Source organism: Cebidichthys violaceus, unplaced genomic scaffold (assembly GCF_023349555.1).
Source record: "Cebidichthys violaceus isolate CVI_PGR_0920_01 unplaced genomic scaffold, fCebVio1.0.p SCAF_12, whole genome shotgun sequence".
In the NCBI taxonomy this organism is placed as follows: domain Eukaryota; kingdom Metazoa; phylum Chordata; class Actinopteri; order Perciformes; family Stichaeidae; genus Cebidichthys; species Cebidichthys violaceus.
Genome location: NW_027176285.1, coordinates 264,600 through 285,139, shown reverse-complemented (window position 1 = coordinate 285,139; position 20,540 = coordinate 264,600). Strand labels below are relative to the sequence as shown.

The window sequence follows — 20,540 nt, the reverse complement described above, 5'->3', positions numbered from 1 at the left end:
CACACACACACACACACACGCGCGCGCGCGCAGAGAGTCCAGCGGCATCGACCTCCTCTTCTCTGCGTCCACGAGCCACACTGAGGTAAGTACATATGCAACATTAATGAGGAGCTTACTAGTTCATTCTGAGCTTTAATAATGTGTTGATCATGTTGTTCATGTTGTTCATGCATCCTTTTATGAATCATTTTTAGTTGTTTTTGGCTCAGAGCGTTCTCTGATATTCGGTCCACATGTTGGCTGATGTGTCACGATGTGAGATGTCATCAAACAGTCAGATGTTTGCATCTTGTTAGGTTTGATGTCTATAGTAAATATGGTGGTCATCAGGACTGGAACAGAGAGCCTGTGTGTTGTGAACAAGCTGCACACTCAGCATCACTGGTGTGTGTGTGTGTGTGTGTGTGTGTGTGTGTGTGTGTGTGTGTGTGTGTGTGTGTGTGAAGGGGATGGTGTGTTGAGGACAACATGCTGTTAGACCTAAAGTCAACAGTCTGGTGAAAAACATGCAAATGGCACATTTGATCAAAATATGACATATTGATGATCTGGGGGTGTTGGTCTCTAGAGTGGAGGAGGTGCTGGGGTCCGTTGGTGAGGAACTCTAATAACCAGTCCCAGAGTGAGGTACTCGAGTCCAGAGTGCTAAGTCTACCAATCAGTGTCATGGGGAGATTGTGTTGAAGGCTGAAGTCAACAACAGCATTGTGATGTAGGTGTTGTTGAGATGAGTGAGGGCTGAGTGGACAGCAGTGGATCAGTGGATCTGTATGCAGACTGGTGAGGGTCCAGGTTGGCTGGTTGTTTTAGATGAGCTGGAGAACCATAGGTTTGTAAATATATTTCTCTTTGTTGCATTTAGTGTTGCTTAATATATACTCAATATGTATTTGCAGTCTTCCCACTATGTATTGTAACTACTGCACAGTCATTTCTCTCTGGATGAATAACATTTGAATTGATCTTAAGCATCCAGTCTGCTGGATGCAGACAATTCATCCAATCAGCAATGAGGGATTATTGTCCAGGCCACGCCTCCTTTTCCGGTTTGAGTCTCACCTTGATGTAGTTTGGTTCTCTCTTTTGGGGTTTTGTTAAATGCGGTTGTATTTCCTGAAATATCGTTGTGTTTTTATGAAATGCTGATGTGTTTTGACCCTCAGGGCCACCGTAGCTTCCAGTTGCTAATCTCTGAACGTTCAGAAAGTTGCCGGTGTCGTCACTGTGAGCCAGAGCTTTACTGCCACATGTCTTCAAATCATGCTGTGTTTGTTGTAGAACTGTAGTGTAACAGCCTCTGCCTCTCTTAAAGATGTGTCTGGACATCAGACAGGTCACTGCTCATGTTTCAGGTCAAATGCAAAGTGAAGCTGTGAGCGTTGCTGCTAACAGAGACAAGAGCTTAAAAGGTGCTTGAAGCGTGTTGCTAAGGGATTACCCATAGCTTATCTGTCCAATTTACAAAAGAGGTGAGGGGCCATGTCCACCACAACATGTCCACCACAGCATGTCCACCACAACATGTCCACACAGCATGTCCACACAGCATGTCCACACAGCATGTCCACCACAGCATGTCCACCACAGCATGTCCACACAGCATGTCCACACAGCATGGCCGCCATTGGACATACATCATATCGAGACTTTAAACGCACCTCTTAGTGCAACAGAGACTGCTCTTAACGATGCACACAGGGATCAGTTCAGCAGTGTAGTGAAAGTGTGTCTGCAATGTTGAATAGTGTCGAAACAAACCAAAAACCAAAAGGGTGTCTCAGGATGAGACTAAAGAGGGTTTTTAACAGAGTGCACCGGCCCACAGGGCCCAGGTGTTGCTGATGAGCTCAGGTGTTGCCGGTGTTGCTGATGAGCTCAGGTGTTGCCGGTGTTGCTGATGACCCTCCACTGTAACACACTGGTTGTCACAGTAATAACGGAACATCTGACCAGAGCAACAGTGAGGCTCATTGAAGTTGCACTACTAGTTAGTAAATGCATTCATTGTTAGAGATTTGTTTAAACCTAAAATGTTTTTGGTCATTTACCGTCAACATCTTTTATGTACTGTACATATGTATCAATTGTTGAGCAAATCTATGTAGTCTGTTAACATAGTTTACTACATTCTACATCGGCACCACAGTCCATTGCCCTCTCTGTCTGTGGCTTCATGTTCATTGACTGTCTACACGACTTTAATCTGCAGACACACTACTTGTTTTTCTCTGATGTAGACATCGGTGTGTTGTGATGAAGAGATGTGGTGATTGGAGGGCCGGCATCGTCCCATTACCACAGCTCAGCTCATGAAAGTGCTCTTCCTTTGTGTTGGTTTCTATAGCTACCCTGTTAGCCTCCACTGACAGTCAGCTGTCTTTTGTTTGTCACTGGCCTCTCTGGGCTCCACTTACTCTTTGATTTCTTTTTGCTGGGGCTTTAACACCTCCTCTGCGTTCAGAGCGCAGTGAGTAGAGTTAGGGTGCAGCAGTCATACGTTGGGATTTGTCTTTTTCTTTGTGTCCCAGATGGAGAGGTCGGCGGTTGAGGGTGGCCTGGGGATGTCTGGTCACCGTCAGCGCTCCGGCACGGTGAAGAGGAGGCTTTGGGGAGGTCTGAGGCAGCAGTGGAAGCTTCTGGGCTTGTTTGAGATTGATCAGCAGCATGAGTTCTACAGCCTGACCTGCATGATGAAGGAGGGATTGGCAGCAGCCACCCAACACAACATTTACAATGCAGCTACAGTGAGTACGGGTCAGCAGAGGCACCATGTCAATCACCTACACATGTGCAATATTTAACATCTAGTATAGTATTAAGAGCTGTAATATTACAGGCAGGGCTGTACTTTAACTGTAATAGTGTATCAGTCATTGTGCATTGAAACTATTGCAAGTAAATGTAGCCAAAATGAATACATGAAAAACAATTACGTTTTGATAAATCCCCCTTTTATGTGGATGTCCAATCAGTGCTGGTGGTGAATGTAGTTCACTGAAGAGATGAACTCCAGGGCTGCTATACTGAAGAGAAAGCTGATCTCTCCGGACTACATGTACCAGGATGCATTGCACAAGCAGCTATTTCACTACGGCTAATGAATGAAATAAATTCACAAGATGTTAACGAAGGACGTTCCTCTCTAATATTTTGGGGTAGGCTCATAAGTAAAGAAAGAATTTTCTTTTTTGAGGGGTTTTGGCTTTAACATCATTTCTGGAGGCTGTAGGCAGCCAGTGCAGCGCAGCTAAGACTGAAGGGATGTGTTCTCTCTCTCTCTTCAGAGCTTCGATAAGCTGCAGCCTCTCAATAGATTGTTTAGGAAGAGCAGTAAATGTGCATTGCAGTAGTCTAGTCTACTTGAGATGAAGGCGTGGATTCCTTGTTCTGTATCTCGCTGAGTCAGTGAAGGCTGTACTTTCACAGTGTGAGGTGGAAGAAGGCCACTTTGGTCACAACTTAGTCAGAGTCTAAGATAACAGCAGGACGTGTTACTCATGGTTTGATTAGGTGAGTTAGTGAGTTAGATGACACACTGTTCTCCAGTTAAACTCTGAGGCGCATCTTCCCAATGGAAGAAATATGAAGCAAAGATGCTGCATGAGGTGATGCTGGAAGGAGACTTGTCTTTGTAGTTTGGCTGCTGATTTGGTTTAGACATGAACTTTGACATCTGGTTCTGACCCATCCTAAGCATTAGAAGAAACTTTGGACTTTGGATTTAGTGTCTTGCCCAAAGGCACTTCGACATACTGACAGGACAAGTAAGACAAAGAGTATTTGTATTGTTGCAGTATCAGTATGTTAAGATATTATAGATATTTTCCCTGTGTTGAAACCCTGTGGACCTACAGTACTGACTCAATAGAATGTAAACAATATTAAATATACAATGACAGGATCATTTATTCATCTCAGCAAGCTGACTTATCTTTGTCTCTTCTCTCCCAAACAGCACATCCACATTATTACCATGTAGCTGGTTGTCTTTCTATCTCTGTAACGGTTGTGAAAAATGACTATTGCCTTGAATCCTAAGTATTGCCATTAATTCAACTGTCATGTCCTTTTCAAATGAAGACGTTTGGAAACAGAGCTGCAACACTTCAGGTTGAGGCAGAGAGAATAAAAGAAACGTGGAATTGTTGTGACAAAAGCACCACCATTAGGTTGTGGCTGAAATGAAGAGAAGAGACGTAGTTCTGGAGTAGCAACCGGCGGGACAGTTCAACGCACACAATGGAAAATCATAACAAATCCAAAGTGTTGGTTCTTAAGTTCTTATAGTCTAAATTCAGCCTTATGTCACTTTCCACCAATCAAACCAGTCGGTCGAACCACAAACAAAGCACATCCTGCCGTCTCATTTTGGTTTGATATCTTGTCCTCGTCTGGGTCAAGATAACAGATCTAATGATTCTTAGGCGAGACATGTTTATCTTACTTGGCTCAGGTTTCCTGATGCCATCATACCTCTTTCTAGGAACTGCTGACTTTCTTATTTCTAGGAAACGTCTTCTTACGAAACCAACTGTGCTGTGTTCAGCATGGTTATATGATGTCATTCTTCAACAGAATCACATCCATCTGTCTGGTAAATGGCATCTAGATGTTTGTATATTGTTTCTATAATGTGTCAAATACAGTCATAAAAGGTCAAAGGTTGGGGTCAAAGGTTGCTTCAGGTTCAGTCGGGGGACACGGTACTTGACTCAACACCGGCATGGCAGAGATGTTTAAATGTAAAGCACTTTGTGACCTATGTTTGTGAAATGTGCTGCATAGATAAATGGTCCTTCTTTCTATCAGCTAATACACATAAAAATCAGATAACGGATAAAGACACTTGATTATAGTGCCAGGCTGTGTGTGGAGAGAACAGGACTGTTCTGCTGAATGAACGGTCAGTGGTGGACGGCCTGTGTGCCGCTGCTTCACCCTAATCCCAGTCAAACACACTGCTGACTCAGCTGTCCTGTCTGCTGTGTTGTATCTGCAGAGCCCCAAAAAACACACACCTTCTACCTAGAACATGCAGTGGCTTGAGATATATTCTCTCCCTTGAGTTAAAAGAAAACAACCTATCATTGATCAAATGCTTTAGCCATCAATTTACACTCATTGCCTGATAATAATAATAATAATAATAATAATAATTACAGATATTTGCTTTCAAGCCGTTTATTCCCAACTCTCAAGGACCCTGCTGCTGAGAAGCATCCACGTTCCATGTATGAATAAGGTATAGCTACTCCTCACAGTGATAGTCAAACGTTTCGCTCTGAACCTTGATGCTCGCTGGAGCTGGAGCCCGACTATTGTTCTGAATTCAATGGGTCCCTTCGTCTGCGGGTGAAACTCAACCCGCTGCTCATTTAAGTCCTACACTCTGGAACCGGAGGTGCTGCATGATACACAGAATGCACACATCACACAACAGACACACACGGGCTGCAGATCGCACACGAGAGGAACAAAAGAGACACGAGCAGGAAAAGGAAAGACGACCACTGAATCAATGAGGGTTTGGTATTCAGCGTTGATAGGTCGTCATTTCTCTTCCAAATATTCATCCCACAGCTGGGTCATCTGCTCCATGTCCAGCCTTCCAGCAGAACAGCAATCTGTTCCATTCATATCACCACAACACAAGTCATCTTCCTGACCACCAGAGGTCAGCCGTCGTCCTGTTGCTGACGGCGGAGAAGCAGTGATAGACGTGAGGGAGAAGGCATCTGTACACCTCCTCCATGAACAATCATAGAAATATAATAATAAATAAAACTTCTGGAGGGAAGCTTCACTTTCATCAGTGAAAGAAGAGGAACGGGTCTAGTTTATGGAGTGTCTGTACGGACCACCTCCTCCCCTTTCTTTTCTATTGTGGGATTAATAAACACAGCTGCTCCTTGTCTTGGGTTTCCATTCAGTAAACAATGAAATCTTCTATTCTTTTATGAAACCATGCTGTAGATGGTGCTTTGCCACCATGAGAAACCCTCAGGAAGTATAAGAGATGCAACAGTTTGCTCCTCCGTGATTCCGTATCAGTCGATGATGAAAGTATAAACGAGGCTTCATTAGTCTCAACCCACACAACAACCATGTGACACGAGCCCACAGAGCGAGCAGAAGGGGATCCTCCCAGGGAGCGGTTCTACTTCGTACCAAACAGTCTAAATCCACCGGTTTCCTGCTGAGAACCATGGCCTCCGATTTAGATTGGATTTCATCTAAGTCATATTTTCATGAGAATAAAGTCCTAAGATTTAAAAGCAGTAGTCGAGCAGCAGCTTCTGCTGGGTTAGGGTTACTTCTTTTGGACAAACCATACGCAGACCTGCGGTTCCCCACAACAGTCTAACCGGTAGAAATCATGTGTTTATGATTCTGATTACACTTGCTAACAATTATTCTTCATGGATGCTTGTTGTAGCATGTATCCACGATGCATGTATATATCAATATCTATATTATTGTAGTTAATAAATAATGATCTTTCCTCTTGCTCCCACTTCAGAGTGAACTGTCAGATGATGATTACAGATTAGAGACCACTCGGATTCATAAGGTAGGTGGATGTGTCTCAGTAACTAACAGGACTCAAATGTGTTATTGTGTGGAATGCTTCCACCTGCATATTTAGTGTGTGTGTGCGTGTGCGTGTGTGTGTGTGCGCGCGTGTGTGCATGTGTGTGTGTGTGTGTCTCTAGGACTTTACAATGAAGACATTTGCAGGCCCGGTGTTTGCCAGCCTGCGTGGCTCTTTGGGAATGACTGAGCAGGAATATCAGCAGTCACTCTGCTCTGAAAACTGCTACCTCCAGTTCATCAGCAACTCCAAGAGCAAGGCAGACTTCTTCCTGACGTGAGTCATCACACACCTATTCCCCTGAGTACTCATGCTCAATGACTGGGTGAACTGCTGCTGTTATCTCACAGTTTAAGAAAGCAAGTTGTTGCAATTCATAGCTGAAAGAATGTAATGACTACCTCCACTGTTTAGTTTGGATTTGGTTAAGCTAAGATCAAATATAGAATGGAAATAGCAATGCTTTATTTAATCCTGTTACTGAGAGGATAGAACTCTATCTCCGCTGTGCTTTTGGACCTCTAGAAATGATAAGCGCTTCTTCTTGAAGACCCAGAACAAAAGAGAAATCAAATTCCTTCTGGCCAACCTGAAGATCTACATGGAACATCTGAGGAAGTTCCCCCATTCATTGCTGGTCAAGTTCCTAGGTACACGTACACACACACACACACACACACACACACACACACACACACACTGTATTTGGAACAGATATCTATTAACAAGTCTAGAATGTGATGGCTAACATGGATTAAAACGACCAGATAGAAGTGTAGCATAACATGTGGCTTAAAACTGTCAGTTTGTGATCGTGACACTGACAAGCACACACAACGCCAACGCCAACGCACGTTGACTTGAGCTTCTTGTTGGCAGCACACAGTCTGTAGTTCCATATTTATCACGTTTCATATGAAACATTCAATGTGTTTAAATCACGTCTTCGTGTGGACTGTAGACCACATTTCACCGGCCAGCGTAATATGATTTTGGAGAAATACGTTCAAAGTAACCAGTATCGCGTCTCTTTCATCCTACAACTGAACAAACCGTTGAATTTCAACCAGAAATCCGGGTTGAAATCCGGGTTGTGCTCACTGGGCTATAGAGAACAGACAGTCGATCAAACGCCTTCCTTGTTTCAGAAAACAGCAGGAACTCTGAAAGCCTGTTGAAACTTGAACAAAATCCCAAACACTACTTTTCATCATGTAATATTACTCCTATCTGGAACAATCCTGATTCTCTAAGCAACAAGAAACTACAAAACGTCCACAGATGGAGCGATGAAGGCTTCACACACCTGAAACACCAGCCGCAGTTTAAACACAACCAGAACTACACCCCCGTTAAATACAGATACATACAGATACACTTATAATATATGTTATTATTGATTTGAATTCTATATTTATCTATATCATTTTGTACATTTAAATATTTATTTTCTTTAGGTCAAACGACTCCTCCGAGTCGTCTGGGTAGTTAAGTACATCACCTTTCAGAATGCTTTCTAAAATAGAGAAAACGGTGGAAAAATAAAGTCCCTCGTGACAAAAACACTGATTAGATCAGACACGCACCGGTGTCGTCAGGCCTCGATACTGAAGCAGCTGAACACACAGTGAACTGATGGAAAGTCCAAACCAGTTTCATGCAGTGATAGATGGGACGGTGTAATCACTGCCAGAGACAGCTGGAGGAATTATTGGATGTCCACCACTTGTATATGGGAATTCCACCGGCTCGTAGTTGTGTAACCTTATGTAAAACTCTTTGATATGTGATATGTTGTGTCACAATGTCTTTCTTTCCCAAATGACGCGTGTTGACTTGTGTGAACATGAATCTCTGTACATGTCAACACAGACTAAAACTTCCACTTTACTTGCTGTGCTGCAGTAGTGGCCAAGCGGCAGTAGTAGTAGTAGTAGTAGTAGTAGTAGTAGTAGTATTAGTAGTAGTATTCTTACTTTGTCAGCCGATCTTCTAGCAGCGACGAGCAGCTGTTCAACTCTCCCCTCGGTTCAGTGGAGCGTTCAGCAGCTCAGCAGACGATCAGGAGCTGATGGAGACCAAACCAGAGCTAAGAGAGGGAGAACATCCAGAGAACATCCAGACATGAATATAATGAATACTAATGTTACTCTGTGTTTATGCATACGATAACACATGTTAACATTGAACATATTTCAGATCATACATTGGACTGAGATATTTCTCACTGTTTTTCTTTAAGGTGTTCACAGGATCAAAATCCCACACAGGCGGAAGGTACAGATCAAAATGTGTCTCTGTAGCATGAAAATGAATGCATGTTACAAAGTGTAATAACCATACGTCCTTCTTCCACATGTCCTTTGCAGAAATACTTCATTGTTATGCAAAGTGTGTTTTATCCTGATGATCGAATCAATTCCAGGTAAGCTTGAGAAAAGCAAACAGTACTACTGTGTTAACAGCACAGTACTACTGTAATACTGTGCTGCTAACACAGTAGTACTGTGTTAACAGCACAGTAGTACTGTGTTAACAGCACAGTAGTACTGTGTTAACAGCACAGTACTACTCCTTGCAGCCTCCTTGTGTTACTTGATGTGTGTTGGTGTTGCAGGTACGACATTAAGGGCTGTGAGGTGAGTCGGTGGACAGAGCCGGAACCAGAGGGAAGCCAGATTATTGTGGTTCTCAAAGACCTCAACTTTGAAGGCCAGTACGTCGTCTTGGGTAAGGAAAAGCAGCGGGAGTCATGAGAAGCTGTGTAGTACGGGAAGCATAACATAACATGCATCTATCTTAGCCGAACCGTGTGAAAACATGGCATGTTTGAGTTGTACCATGTGGTGTGTGTTTGTGTGTTTGTGTGTTTGTGTGTTTGTGTGCAGACCGGCAGCGTCCCTGGCTTCTGCGGCAGGTAGAGATCGACACGCACTTCCTCCGGAGGCTCAACGTGTTGGACTACAGTCTCCTCCTGGCCCAGCAGCCCTTACACCGCGATGAACGCCACCAGAGCCTCTCCTTTGCTACGCTCATCATGAGAACCAAGAAGTCAGTGTCTTGAAGTCGTGTTTTTGACATTTCATGACCGGGTTTCCCAACATTTTGTCACCCTGCTGTGGTTTGCTGGTCCATTGTGGAGCGTTAACATTACAGCGGATGTGGAACTGAACTCGTCAGTAATTGAGCTCATTGTTCTGGGGGTCATTGTAACCGTGTTGAAACGACAGGATGTGGTCGGTAATAGACGTGTACGGCACATTCAGCGGGACAAAGACAAAAGAGAAAGACTGAAGCCTCCTCAGGATGTGAGGCAAAGATACTGAGTGACGTTGTGATGTCATAGTGACATCATCCAGCATGGGTTACATCACAAACACACATCCACAAATAAAAAGAATGTTGCAGAAGTGGCTTGAGAATGTAATGTCAGCGACCCAGTACACAATATAATGTAATAATGTATATAATATAATGTAATGTCAGCGACCCAGTACACAATATAATGTAATAATGTATATAATATAATGTAATGTCAGCAACCCAGTACACAATATAATGTAATAATGTATATAATATAATGTAATGTCAGCGACCCAGTGATAGCCATCTTCAGTATTGTAGTTCTTGAGTCCGTACACAGTATATGTGTGACTTGTTCTTTAAGTCTCCAATGAGCTGTGTGTCATGAAAGAGAAAGTACAACTTAACATTACTATGTACTTTTGTAGTTTTTTTTGTAGTTCTGTGGTTTAACAGAAAGCATACTCGCTGTAAATGGTAAAAGCAGAGCTTAACCTGTGACAGCAGCATCCAGACAGGGTGAGACACAAAGAGGGTTAAGAATCTGGACCAGATCCACAGAATCTGGACCAGATCCCACGAGATGAACGCCGTCTGTAGCCCGACGTCTCTCACACACACACACACACACACACACACACACACACACACACACACACACACACACAGGGCTGATGTGTGATATTATGCACTGAACCAAACTGCTTCCGACCGCAACATAAGAATAGCAAACTGACTCATCTGTAGTCGTCTGACGTCTTAGAAGGATCACATGATCCTGTTTTTGATAAAGACTGGATATGATAAAGACTACAGAGCAGACGCTGAGTCATGATGCACTGGTCCCAATTATAGTTTCTGTCCCAACTCACAGAAAAACAGCTGACTAATTAGGGATCAGTGTCTCTCACTGAGTCCTTTTTAATAACACTTGTAACTCATCATCAAATGAAAATGAATGATGGTCCGGGGACAGAATGTCACCTGGTCGTCTGTCCGACGGCGACTTCATGCTTCTTGGTCTGCAACTATCAGCTTGTCCTCATCTTCAAGTCTTTGCCGTTTCTCTTGCTCAGCCATAATCTTCAACACATCTTGTGTGGCTGCAGACTTTTATTTGAGGATACATTAGAGCGATGCAACTAGCCTGGGAACACCTAGAGTCTGAAAATGAAACACTGGAAATCACAGATGCAAATGCAGAGCTTGCATCCGGCCAAATCACTTCCTCCTCTGCTCCTTGGAGTTGAGCGTTCTGTGCAACAATCTTCCCTTTGTATAGTGCTGGTATGTTGTCATCGGACGTTTCTGGGATCCTGTTTTGTTACAGATTTTTTTGCCACCTTAGTTCAAACATTCCAGCGTTCATAAATACTGTTAAAGCAAAGTAGTAGCACGGTAGAGATAGGGATCAGCTAAAGTGGTTCAGGCATGTGATCAGGATCCTCCTCGGTCACTCCCTTTTTAGAGGTATTGCAGGTAAACTGGTAAGAGGCCCCTGGGTTGACCCAGAACAGCTGCAGGGATTATCTCTTGATGGGACTTTCCTGGTTAAATAAAAATAAAGAAATAGCTCATCTGGCCTGGGGATGCCATGGGGTTTCCCAGGAAGAGTTGGAATATGTTGCCGGGGTGAGGGACATCTGGAACACCTGCCTCAAAAACCCGGCCCCGGATCAGAGGGAGGGAATGGATGGATAGTCATACAGCCCAAATAATTCATGGTCTGTTTTCGTTCTTTTGGGAATTAAGCTAAAACACATTTCTTCATTTGAAAAGGTGTGCCTTTGCTTTGGAAATCATACTACATCTTAATTGTTGTAATTTGATTTAATCACATCTGATTAAGTACATCCTCCTGACATTATGACATCTACCTGTCCAGACCCCTTTACATCAAATAAGTAATGTTGCTGTCACTCTCACCTTTCATCTCCTGTGACGTTCTCATTCTAGATCTGTGAATCCAGGCTCCACCCCTATCCATGCAGGCACAGCTCCGGTCCCTGGGGCAATTCCAGAAGATGACTCCACCTTAACCTTGGAGGAATTACAAGCAAGAGTTGCATTAGGTGTTGGCACCAATCAAACATGCCCAGAGCATTCAGGGCCAGGCAGTGACGCAGCTGATCTTCCCGACTTCAGGGCACAAAACCGACGTTTACTGCCCAACCTAAAGAATCCTCTGCACGTCATTGATGGGCCTGAGCAGCGCTACTTCATCGGCATCATCGACATTTTCACAGTTTACAGTTGTAAGAAGAGGCTGGAGCATCTGTGGAAGAGGCTGAGACATCCAGGCCGGTCCTTCTCCACCGTCAGTCCACAGAGGTACTGCCTCAGACTGTGTCACTGGGTACAGGACCATACCAAGTAGACCCGGGATGAGTGGTGGAGACTCACTGAGCAAGTCCAACCAACCACAGTGAACACACATGAAACGGTCCATCTAAAGCGTTCCACATGAAACACATGGTCTCCTAAAAACTACCTTCTCATACAACATGCGTCGTCATTCACATCTTCCTCCCAGCAGACCGCTGCCCAAGCAAAATGAAAAGTTAGCTTTGACTTATTTTAATGTTATGTTGAATGTTTAACTAACTTACATAAGAAACAATACTTCTTTGTAACCAAACCATGATCTTTTACTGAAACTAACAAAGTACTTTTGTTGTGTTGTTTCTCAAAGTGTTTAAAACTGCGATCGTGATGATGAAATGTTTAGCTGTGTGGGAACATCATCTTTAAGAGACCATTATGATCACACAATACATTAAGAAAAGGATTCCATGGTGCATCAGACATAAACTAGAGCTAAATAAAGGAGACAAAGTGGAGATGTGTTTGTGTTTATAGTTCCCATCAGCCACTTGGTTGCTGCTATGGCGGCTAACGTTAGCTGACGCGCACCGTGGGCTTAATGCACAACGATGTCGTCTTTACGTTTGCTGTTTGCTGTTCCGTCATTTCTTCCAATTCAACTTTTGCAACCAAGTAGCCGCTATGCTACCTGCAGACACCATGGCAACGGCGAAAAACTGTGTGCCTTCCCAGCATGCAACACCTCCGGCTGCATTCCTCTCCTGTATAAATGCAGCCCCATTATAAGTTCACGCCACCCAGTGTACAGAAAATGTATTACAACTAATTAAACACAGGAAAGGAAGTGAATAAATGACGATGTTAAAACACAATTTGTGTCCAACTGTCAATAAAGTCCAGAGAGATGGCTTTACAACAAGACAGCGCTGTCATTCAAACCCCATCAGATAAGTACAAGTTACAGATGAGCAACAGATGTCATGTGTACAGACCAGAGCATCACAATAGAATCACAACGTAGACAATCCATGCCACAATAAACACACAGAATGTGAGTATATGAAAAGATGTGTAATCTCGCCCCTTAACCTCTAAAGTACCGATAGCAGAACTGTTTCTTCCTGTTAGAAAAACACACAAGACGTCAAATGAACCTTTAAAGAACAGAGTCCAGGACAGCCACAGCACGCATGAAGGATCGGTATTCTGAGCAGAGTTCCTCAGTCAAATCTAAACAAACACACACAGACACACACACACACACACACGCACACACACAGGCCCACACACACAGACACACAGACAGACACACACAGAGACAGACACACACACACACACACACACACACACACACACACACACACACACACACACACACACAGACACACACACACACACACACACACACACACACAGAGACACAGACACAGACACACATATATATATATATATATATATATATATATATATATATGAGACGCTACATGAACTGGGTCTCTGGTCTGGGCTCCTCCTCTCTCTTCAGCCGTCCCATCTGGCTTGACAAATCAGGGTCATTCCAGGAGGATGTCGGTGTAGGCGGCTCGCCCCCGCTGTTCATCTGCTAATATAAGACTCTGCATGTAACACCAGTAAACTTTTTTTTGTGGAGCAGACACTTTACAGAGTCGACTCGCCACCATGGCACAAAGGCTGAATGGGCTCACACTGCCAGGTGCTTGCGGGGATGCAATGATAGATATGGGCCCGGACAAGTCTGTGCTCATCCTCCTCAAACACTGCAAGGAAATGAAGCAACAAGAGATGCACCTCAGACTCATCACTCTGCTGCTGCTGCTCGGCTGTTCAACACTGTTCATTTTCACCATCTGTGCTGATTTAAGGCAGCGTGAAGACTCTGCATCCAGTGAACAGAGGGTAGGTTTTCCTTGTCTTCTTTGAACATGAATCAAGAGAGCATGTGAGCCTCATAGTCATCTTTTATGTAGCATTGGGCTGCAGTAGGAGTACTTCACTGTTACAGGGCTCCAGTCCACCAGACCCCTGAAGAGAGGGTCGTAGTGGAGCTTTAAACTACATGATTTTGGGATCGATCTAAGTCTGCACAATATGCAGCATCTCTACAGATGAATACAGTGATCGGAGGTGGGAAATGTTCCTATGAAAAAAGAGAATTTACATCTACAGAGGGAGTTGTGTCCACATTGTTATTAGTGCTGCTTTACTTAATGACAGCAGACCCTCCAGTCCAGCTCCACAGTATTCATCTCCATTGACACAGCTGAAGACAAGATCGCAACAAGCTGTTCCGAGTCATGATGAAAGTGAAAATGTGTTTTCTCTTATTCCCAGAGTCCAGACTACTCCAAGCAAGACAGAGTGTGCCCTACAGGTACGCTGTGTCATTAGCCTTATGTTTAATATCATTGAGCGTAAATGGAAGTAAGAACAGTAAGAACATGTCTCATCTGGTGCTCTACTTGTAGCTCAGACAGTGATGTCCTGGTGTCTCATGATGCATATCTGGGTTCCCCTGAAATATCAGCGATGCAGCGGCGCTGTGTGTTCACCTCTCTCTCCTCTCTGTCCACAGACACTCAAACAAACAGCAAAAGACTGCGCATTGATCTTAGTAAGTGCTTTTCTTTATCGAGATTTCACGACTTTTGGTTTTGGCTGATAGAGACTGAAACACAAATGTTTATGTTAGTTCAAATGTTTACATCTTATTATAGTTTCATCTATGATCATTAATTGTGTTAAATTCCATGTGGATGGACCAAAATATATGTCCAAAGATGAACAAACAGAGAGTGCAGCCCGCCTCAAAACACACCCAATCCTTAAAAACTCACTTTCAAAGAATGAACATTACAAGTGATGCAAAGCCAGCTATGTCTATGTCTCTGAGCCCAAACACGACCAGTGGCAGGAACAACTTCACCTCCACAGAGGGGGAACCTGCATGTACTGTCATCTGTGTCTGCATGAAGAAAGAGTGCAGCACACTCTGGAGCTGTATGAGTACATGAAGGCCAGATGAGAAGCAGGCCTCCAGCATGACTGTGTTCATAGAGAAGTTCTGTTTTAACAATGCATGCAGTATCTGAAGCTCTTTAAACATAGCGAACATTTGTATCATTTATGACAATACAAAGTAAATGGACTGTACTCTGTGCTCTTCAACACTACATGTCATCCTTCACCCATTCACACCCATTCATACATTCACACACTGATGACAGGGGCCACCATGCAAGGTGCCACCTGCTCATCAGGACTCTTTATCATTCACACCTATTCATCCAGTGATGACAGGCCATCAAGACTGTGTCGTCATTCATGAACAATCACACACAGACACAGACACAGACACAGGTACAGACACAGGTACAGACACAGGTACAGACACAGATACAGACACAGGTACAGACACAGGTACAGACACAGACACAGGTACAGATACAGACACAGGTACAGACACAGGTACAGGTACAGACACGGACACAGGTACAGACAGACACAGACACAGGTACAGACACAGGTACAGACACAGGTACAGATACAGACACAGGTACAGACACAGACACAGGTACAGGTACAGACACAGGTACAGGCACAGGTACAGATACAGGTACAGACACAGGTACAGACACAGACACAGGTACAGATACAGGTACAGACACAGACACAGACACAGGTACAGATACAGGTACAGACACAGACAGACACAGACACAGGTACAGACACAGACACAGGTACAGGTACAGACACAGGTACAGACACAGGTACAGACACAGACAGACACAGGTACAGATACAGGTACAGACACAGGTACAGACACAGACAGACACAGGTACAGATACAGGTACAGACACAGACAGACACAGACACAGACACAGACACAGGTACAGACACAGGTACAGACACAGACAGGTACAGACACAGGTACAGGTACAGGTGCAGACACAGGTACAGGTGCGTTCCTCTGATTAAAGGACATGCGCTGTACCAATGAGCCACAGTTGCCATAGACAATAATACAAGAGGGGTTTGTTCAAATGAAATGTTTGACTCTCTGTGCATCCCTCTCCCTACAGGATCTGAGTCTGCAAATAACAAGACTGATCCACAATACCTCAGATGGAATGTCGTGTTCGGTGAGAAATACAACAAAGAGAGACGAGCCATTGTGATTCCTGAGAACGGATTCTATTTCGTCTACGTGAGGACCGCTTTAAACTGCCACGGTGCCGACCGAGCTTCAAACTTTGAGAAATTCTCATTCGCGCTGCACAAATGGAATGAAGGCTACAACATGAACGTGACATTGATGGATGCCTGGGACGGCATAACGTGCTCTCCAGACGGGTCCAAGAGCGCGTTTGTGGGTCAGCTCTTTGAACTGTTGAAGGGAGACCATGTGAGCGTGTGGATCAAACAGGGCTACAAGCTGATCACCAACTCAGCGTTTGGTGCTTATCTGGTGTAGAGAAGATGCCTCCATGACAATACTGTATGTCAGCTTTGGTGTATGTGTCAATAATGTATTTGTAAAATATGTCTTTATTAAAAAGTCCATTTTGGGTATTCATGTTTGAAAGATATACGTGAATACTCTTACTCCATCGTGAGTTAAAACCTGTTAAGCCCGACAGACCCAAATTCGGGTCCGCTGTAGCATTTACCGTCGAAAAAAGTCCATTTATGCATGTGCACAATTTATGAATATGAATATTTGATATACCAAAAAAAATTAAAAATCTGGGAAAAACAAACAATCCAAGACATTTTTACAAACTCCAAACACCATTCTACACAAATATTATACGCAACTAAAAGATTTATCACAATATCACGTATTTCTAGCCATAACTCGCTCTTCTCCGAGTTAGCATCACAAAGCTAACGGTTAGCATAGACAACCGAGATAGCAAAAAGCACGAGCATTCGACACAGATTCCAGAACGACCACCAGAACGCCTCTCCGGTAAACCCTCACAAGGCTGTGAGCAAACAAACACCAGAAACACAATGTGTAATATCCTTCAAAATCATCCAAAGCTCCTTACCTTTTCGTTGTTCTGCTGTAAATCTCCGCTTAATTCCGTCAACAATATTTCTACGTATTTCCGGTGCGTCTCTGAAATGTCCCCGTGTAGAAACAAGGGTCTGACTAACTAGGCTTTACACACGTTTCAGGCGACGCGCCACGGTTTTAATCCTGACTGGCTAATGCTTCTTTCAATCAAAATGACGATTGGTCTGTTAATTTCTGTGGACTCAGACGCTTCTAAGGAGGGTCCATTGACTGAAATCGACCAACCATAGGCTGAGCTAGGAGACCTGGAGTGGAAGCCAGATGAGAAAATCCCATGGATGACAGACATAAACAGGCTCAGAGAGGATCCAGGCTCTCTAAATGATGCCAAACTGCTGCATATGATAGATTGAACACTATTAGTCATAAAAGAAGTGAAATATATAATTATATACTATATAAAATTACAATGGAACAGCTGGAACAAAATTACATTTTGGTTGACCTCGGCTGAAATTTCTGCACTCAAACCTCTCTAGCTCTTGAATGCTTCACTTTATCAAAGAAAACATTGTGCAGAGAGACTCTCAACCCATTGGGCTATGATCTGGAGAGGAGAAAAGCTTTCAACTACAACATTAAAAAAATATATCTTATCAAAATTGGATTATTTTTAAATCGGAGATAAAGAATTTCAATTTGTGCTGTGTTCCATCTTAATGTTCTTTTAACCAGTAACATATATACTGATATTTACAAATCTGAACAAATCTCACAAGTGTCAGCTTTCTAAAATATAAAAACTATTAAAATACACCTTATTTTTAGACAAAAATCACTCTCTTTACTACGGGTATGCAATAATCGAGGAGAGGCCTACAAATAGGCTTAGGGCTTAATAGGTTTTAAGAAGCACTAACAAATATTAAGAACTATGAATAAATGAGTGAATATAAGTGATGTTAACTGTATGCTGCTTCTTATTCTATCATGTTTTGTGCATTCTATGGGTGCATCTATGTCATCGCTACACTTGTGACAAGAAAGACCGTTATTTATTATGATGACTCACTTTCAGCGTATGGGAATGTTGCAATCTTGAACTGAACTGGACCCATTGAATATTCTGTACTGGTCTTTGATTTGACTGTTGGATTACAGTCGACTTGTTGTATGATCCCTTTAAAAGAACAACTTTATATTCATTTGTTTGACTCGTGGTGTGATTGGGAACACGTCTGCTGCTGTGGTCCTACAATGCCCATTGTTATATTCAATGTGATATTGGACTATACAAATAAACTTGACTTTTAACTATAACATAGGCCTCCTTTTACTTTTTAGGAAAATACTACACAGCATGTCTATCACATGACTGTTGCCTACGAGCAGCTGTGTGTTCCCGTATGATGGGAGGAGCTGAGGGATCAATCATGAGACTTTCCTGGTAGCAGCAGCAATGGGTCACTCTGAAGACAGAAAGGGGATTCTGACAATGGACCCACCATGGACTCCTTTTAGTCTTCTACTTCTGGCTCCTTAAGAGCAGACGGCAGGTTTTCACAGACACGGGTCCCTTTGGGAACCAGCAGAGACCTGCTAGGAAGCGTTGAGCTAAGCCAGTTATACTGTACTTGACAAAGCATCTGTTGGGAGTGTGAACGAGCCTCAGAGAGAGCTGGGACATTCACTGGAGACGATGGGTGCTCTGTATTTGTTTCCCCCTCCTGGGACACACCGAGACCGTCTCCACACTAATCACACACACTCATATATTAATGCTAAGTACAAACATTCCTATTGAAATGAAGCAAACAGGAGACTGTAGCCTTAGGACATGGCTTACAGAACTGAACAAAGGACTTTTTGGCATTCAGAGGGAGGTTGTGTGGGAGAAGGAACCGGAGACGATGCAAGCTAGGGGTTTATAATTGGTAAAACATCTGCTGATGATGGGCAATCTGGTCTCGGCTAGAACCTGGATCTACATGGCAGCTTTGACTTGTACGCCATAAAAGAGAATGCAGACGTGGGATAGGGCCAAGTATGAGTCAAGCTCCTCCCTGTGTTGCAGATACACTTCACAAGGGTTTTGACAATCTGAGATTACTATATTCAAAATCTACGGAAATATCCCCCCCAACCCTGTTCACTGTTCAGATCAGGAACCACAAAACAAAAACGCTCACACGGTTTGCACATGGCCTGTCAAAATGATAGCAAAGTCTTTTCTAACGGATCAGTTTTACTGAACCGCATACTATACTAAGACTTTTATGAGGTTTCTGTGACTTCACAGACATCCCAGTCTGTGCTTCGACTCTACAGACTGGGACGTCTTCAGGACTGCTACCAACAGTCTGGATGAGCACGACTTCTACTGTAGATTTGAAAGACAATGGGACAGTCCTGAACCATCAACCAGCCCCAGACCACCAGGCCCCCCTCCCCCAGCTCAGCAGGGCCTCTGTACCACCCAGTCGGGTTCATCAATAAAGCCCGGGACCCCCACTGACTCCTTCATCTCAGTCCCTCCCCGGCTCATCCCTCCGTTTCTTTATTTAAACACACGCAACACTTTTAACATTTCACTTCATACTTGTTTACAGTCCTGTTGTCTGTTTGTTGTGCACTTTATTTTATATTCTATTGTACATTTTAATGTTTCTATTTCTTGCACTGTGTTGATTGTTGCTGATTGTTTCATTTAAGCACCACCCGCCATGACACGTTCCTTGTTTGTGCAAATGTTTTGGTGTAAGTTATTTTCACAATGCACAACGTCACCAACATCAACATGGCCGTTACCTTAGCTAAATTAGCTAGCTAGCTTAATTAGCTATCTTCCACACACGACTGTAATGTTATCTTACTAGTCGGGAAGAGAAAGAACAAGCAAGACCTTTTGTTGGTGTGAGTACATCCAGCTTTAGAGAGACGTCACTTACGATTCAATAGTACAGAGTGAGTCCTATGAAACTGAAATGAAGAGACATTGAGAAAAGAAGTGTGTCTTTCATTAAAGTGTTTATCCTCTGTAGAGAAGGTTCACTCGTCACACAGACTGCGGCCTGAAGGAGAAAGAAGCCAGTGTTGGTTGTGTAGACTTACGAAGGCCTTGCGCACATGGAGGGTAGGAGGAGTTCATTACTAGGACATGTGGTCAACAGTGAGCAATCGTTGGTCAACCGCTCAACTAACCTGTGTAAATAACAGAACTATCCAATGTCTTCAAACCAATTCTTTAACAGAGAAATAAATAATAAATATTCAAGA

General features: G+C 43.4%; 2 protein-coding genes across 2 annotated transcripts; both read left to right on the top strand.

Moving 5' to 3' along the window:
- The first annotated feature begins 37 nt into the window (after positions 1 to 37).
- Positions 38 to 13,074, top strand: pip5kl1 (phosphatidylinositol-4-phosphate 5-kinase-like 1). Its single transcript, XM_068705477.1, has 10 exons — positions 38 to 85; positions 2,532 to 2,747; positions 6,524 to 6,574; positions 6,717 to 6,871; positions 7,121 to 7,245; positions 8,838 to 8,872; positions 8,965 to 9,020; positions 9,213 to 9,325; positions 9,484 to 9,646; positions 11,855 to 13,074. The coding sequence occupies exons 2-10, from the start codon at positions 2,532 to 2,534 to the stop codon at positions 12,273 to 12,275; spliced, it is 1,335 nt and encodes a 444-aa protein (XP_068561578.1). The 5' UTR covers positions 38 to 85; the 3' UTR covers positions 12,276 to 13,074.
- An 841-nt stretch (positions 13,075 to 13,915) lies between these two features.
- Positions 13,916 to 17,063, top strand: LOC137868600 (uncharacterized). Its single transcript, XM_068705476.1, has 4 exons — positions 13,916 to 14,140; positions 14,576 to 14,615; positions 14,817 to 14,855; positions 16,324 to 17,063. The coding sequence occupies exons 1-4, from the start codon at positions 13,955 to 13,957 to the stop codon at positions 16,713 to 16,715; spliced, it is 657 nt and encodes a 218-aa protein (XP_068561577.1). The 5' UTR covers positions 13,916 to 13,954; the 3' UTR covers positions 16,716 to 17,063.
- The last annotated feature ends 3,477 nt before the right edge of the window (positions 17,064 to 20,540 follow it).

Excerpts from the sequence above, each read along its gene's own strand:
- pip5kl1 (XM_068705477.1), top strand. The coding sequence starts at position 2,532 with ATGGAGAGGTCGGCGGTTGAGGGTGGCCTGGGGATGTCTGGTCACCGT. Across the intron at positions 6,575-6,716 it reads AGACCACTCGGATTCATAAG|GACTTTACAATGAAGACATT; the intron begins GTAGGTGGATGT and ends GTGTGTCTCTAG. Across the intron at positions 9,326-9,483 it reads AGGCCAGTACGTCGTCTTGG|ACCGGCAGCGTCCCTGGCTT; the intron begins GTAAGGAAAAGC and ends GTTTGTGTGCAG.
- LOC137868600 (XM_068705476.1), top strand. The coding sequence starts at position 13,955 with ATGATAGATATGGGCCCGGACAAGTCTGTGCTCATCCTCCTCAAACAC. Across the intron at positions 14,141-14,575 it reads CTGCATCCAGTGAACAGAGG|AGTCCAGACTACTCCAAGCA; the intron begins GTAGGTTTTCCT and ends TCTTATTCCCAG. Across the intron at positions 14,616-14,816 it reads AGACAGAGTGTGCCCTACAG|ACACTCAAACAAACAGCAAA; the intron begins GTACGCTGTGTC and ends CTCTGTCCACAG.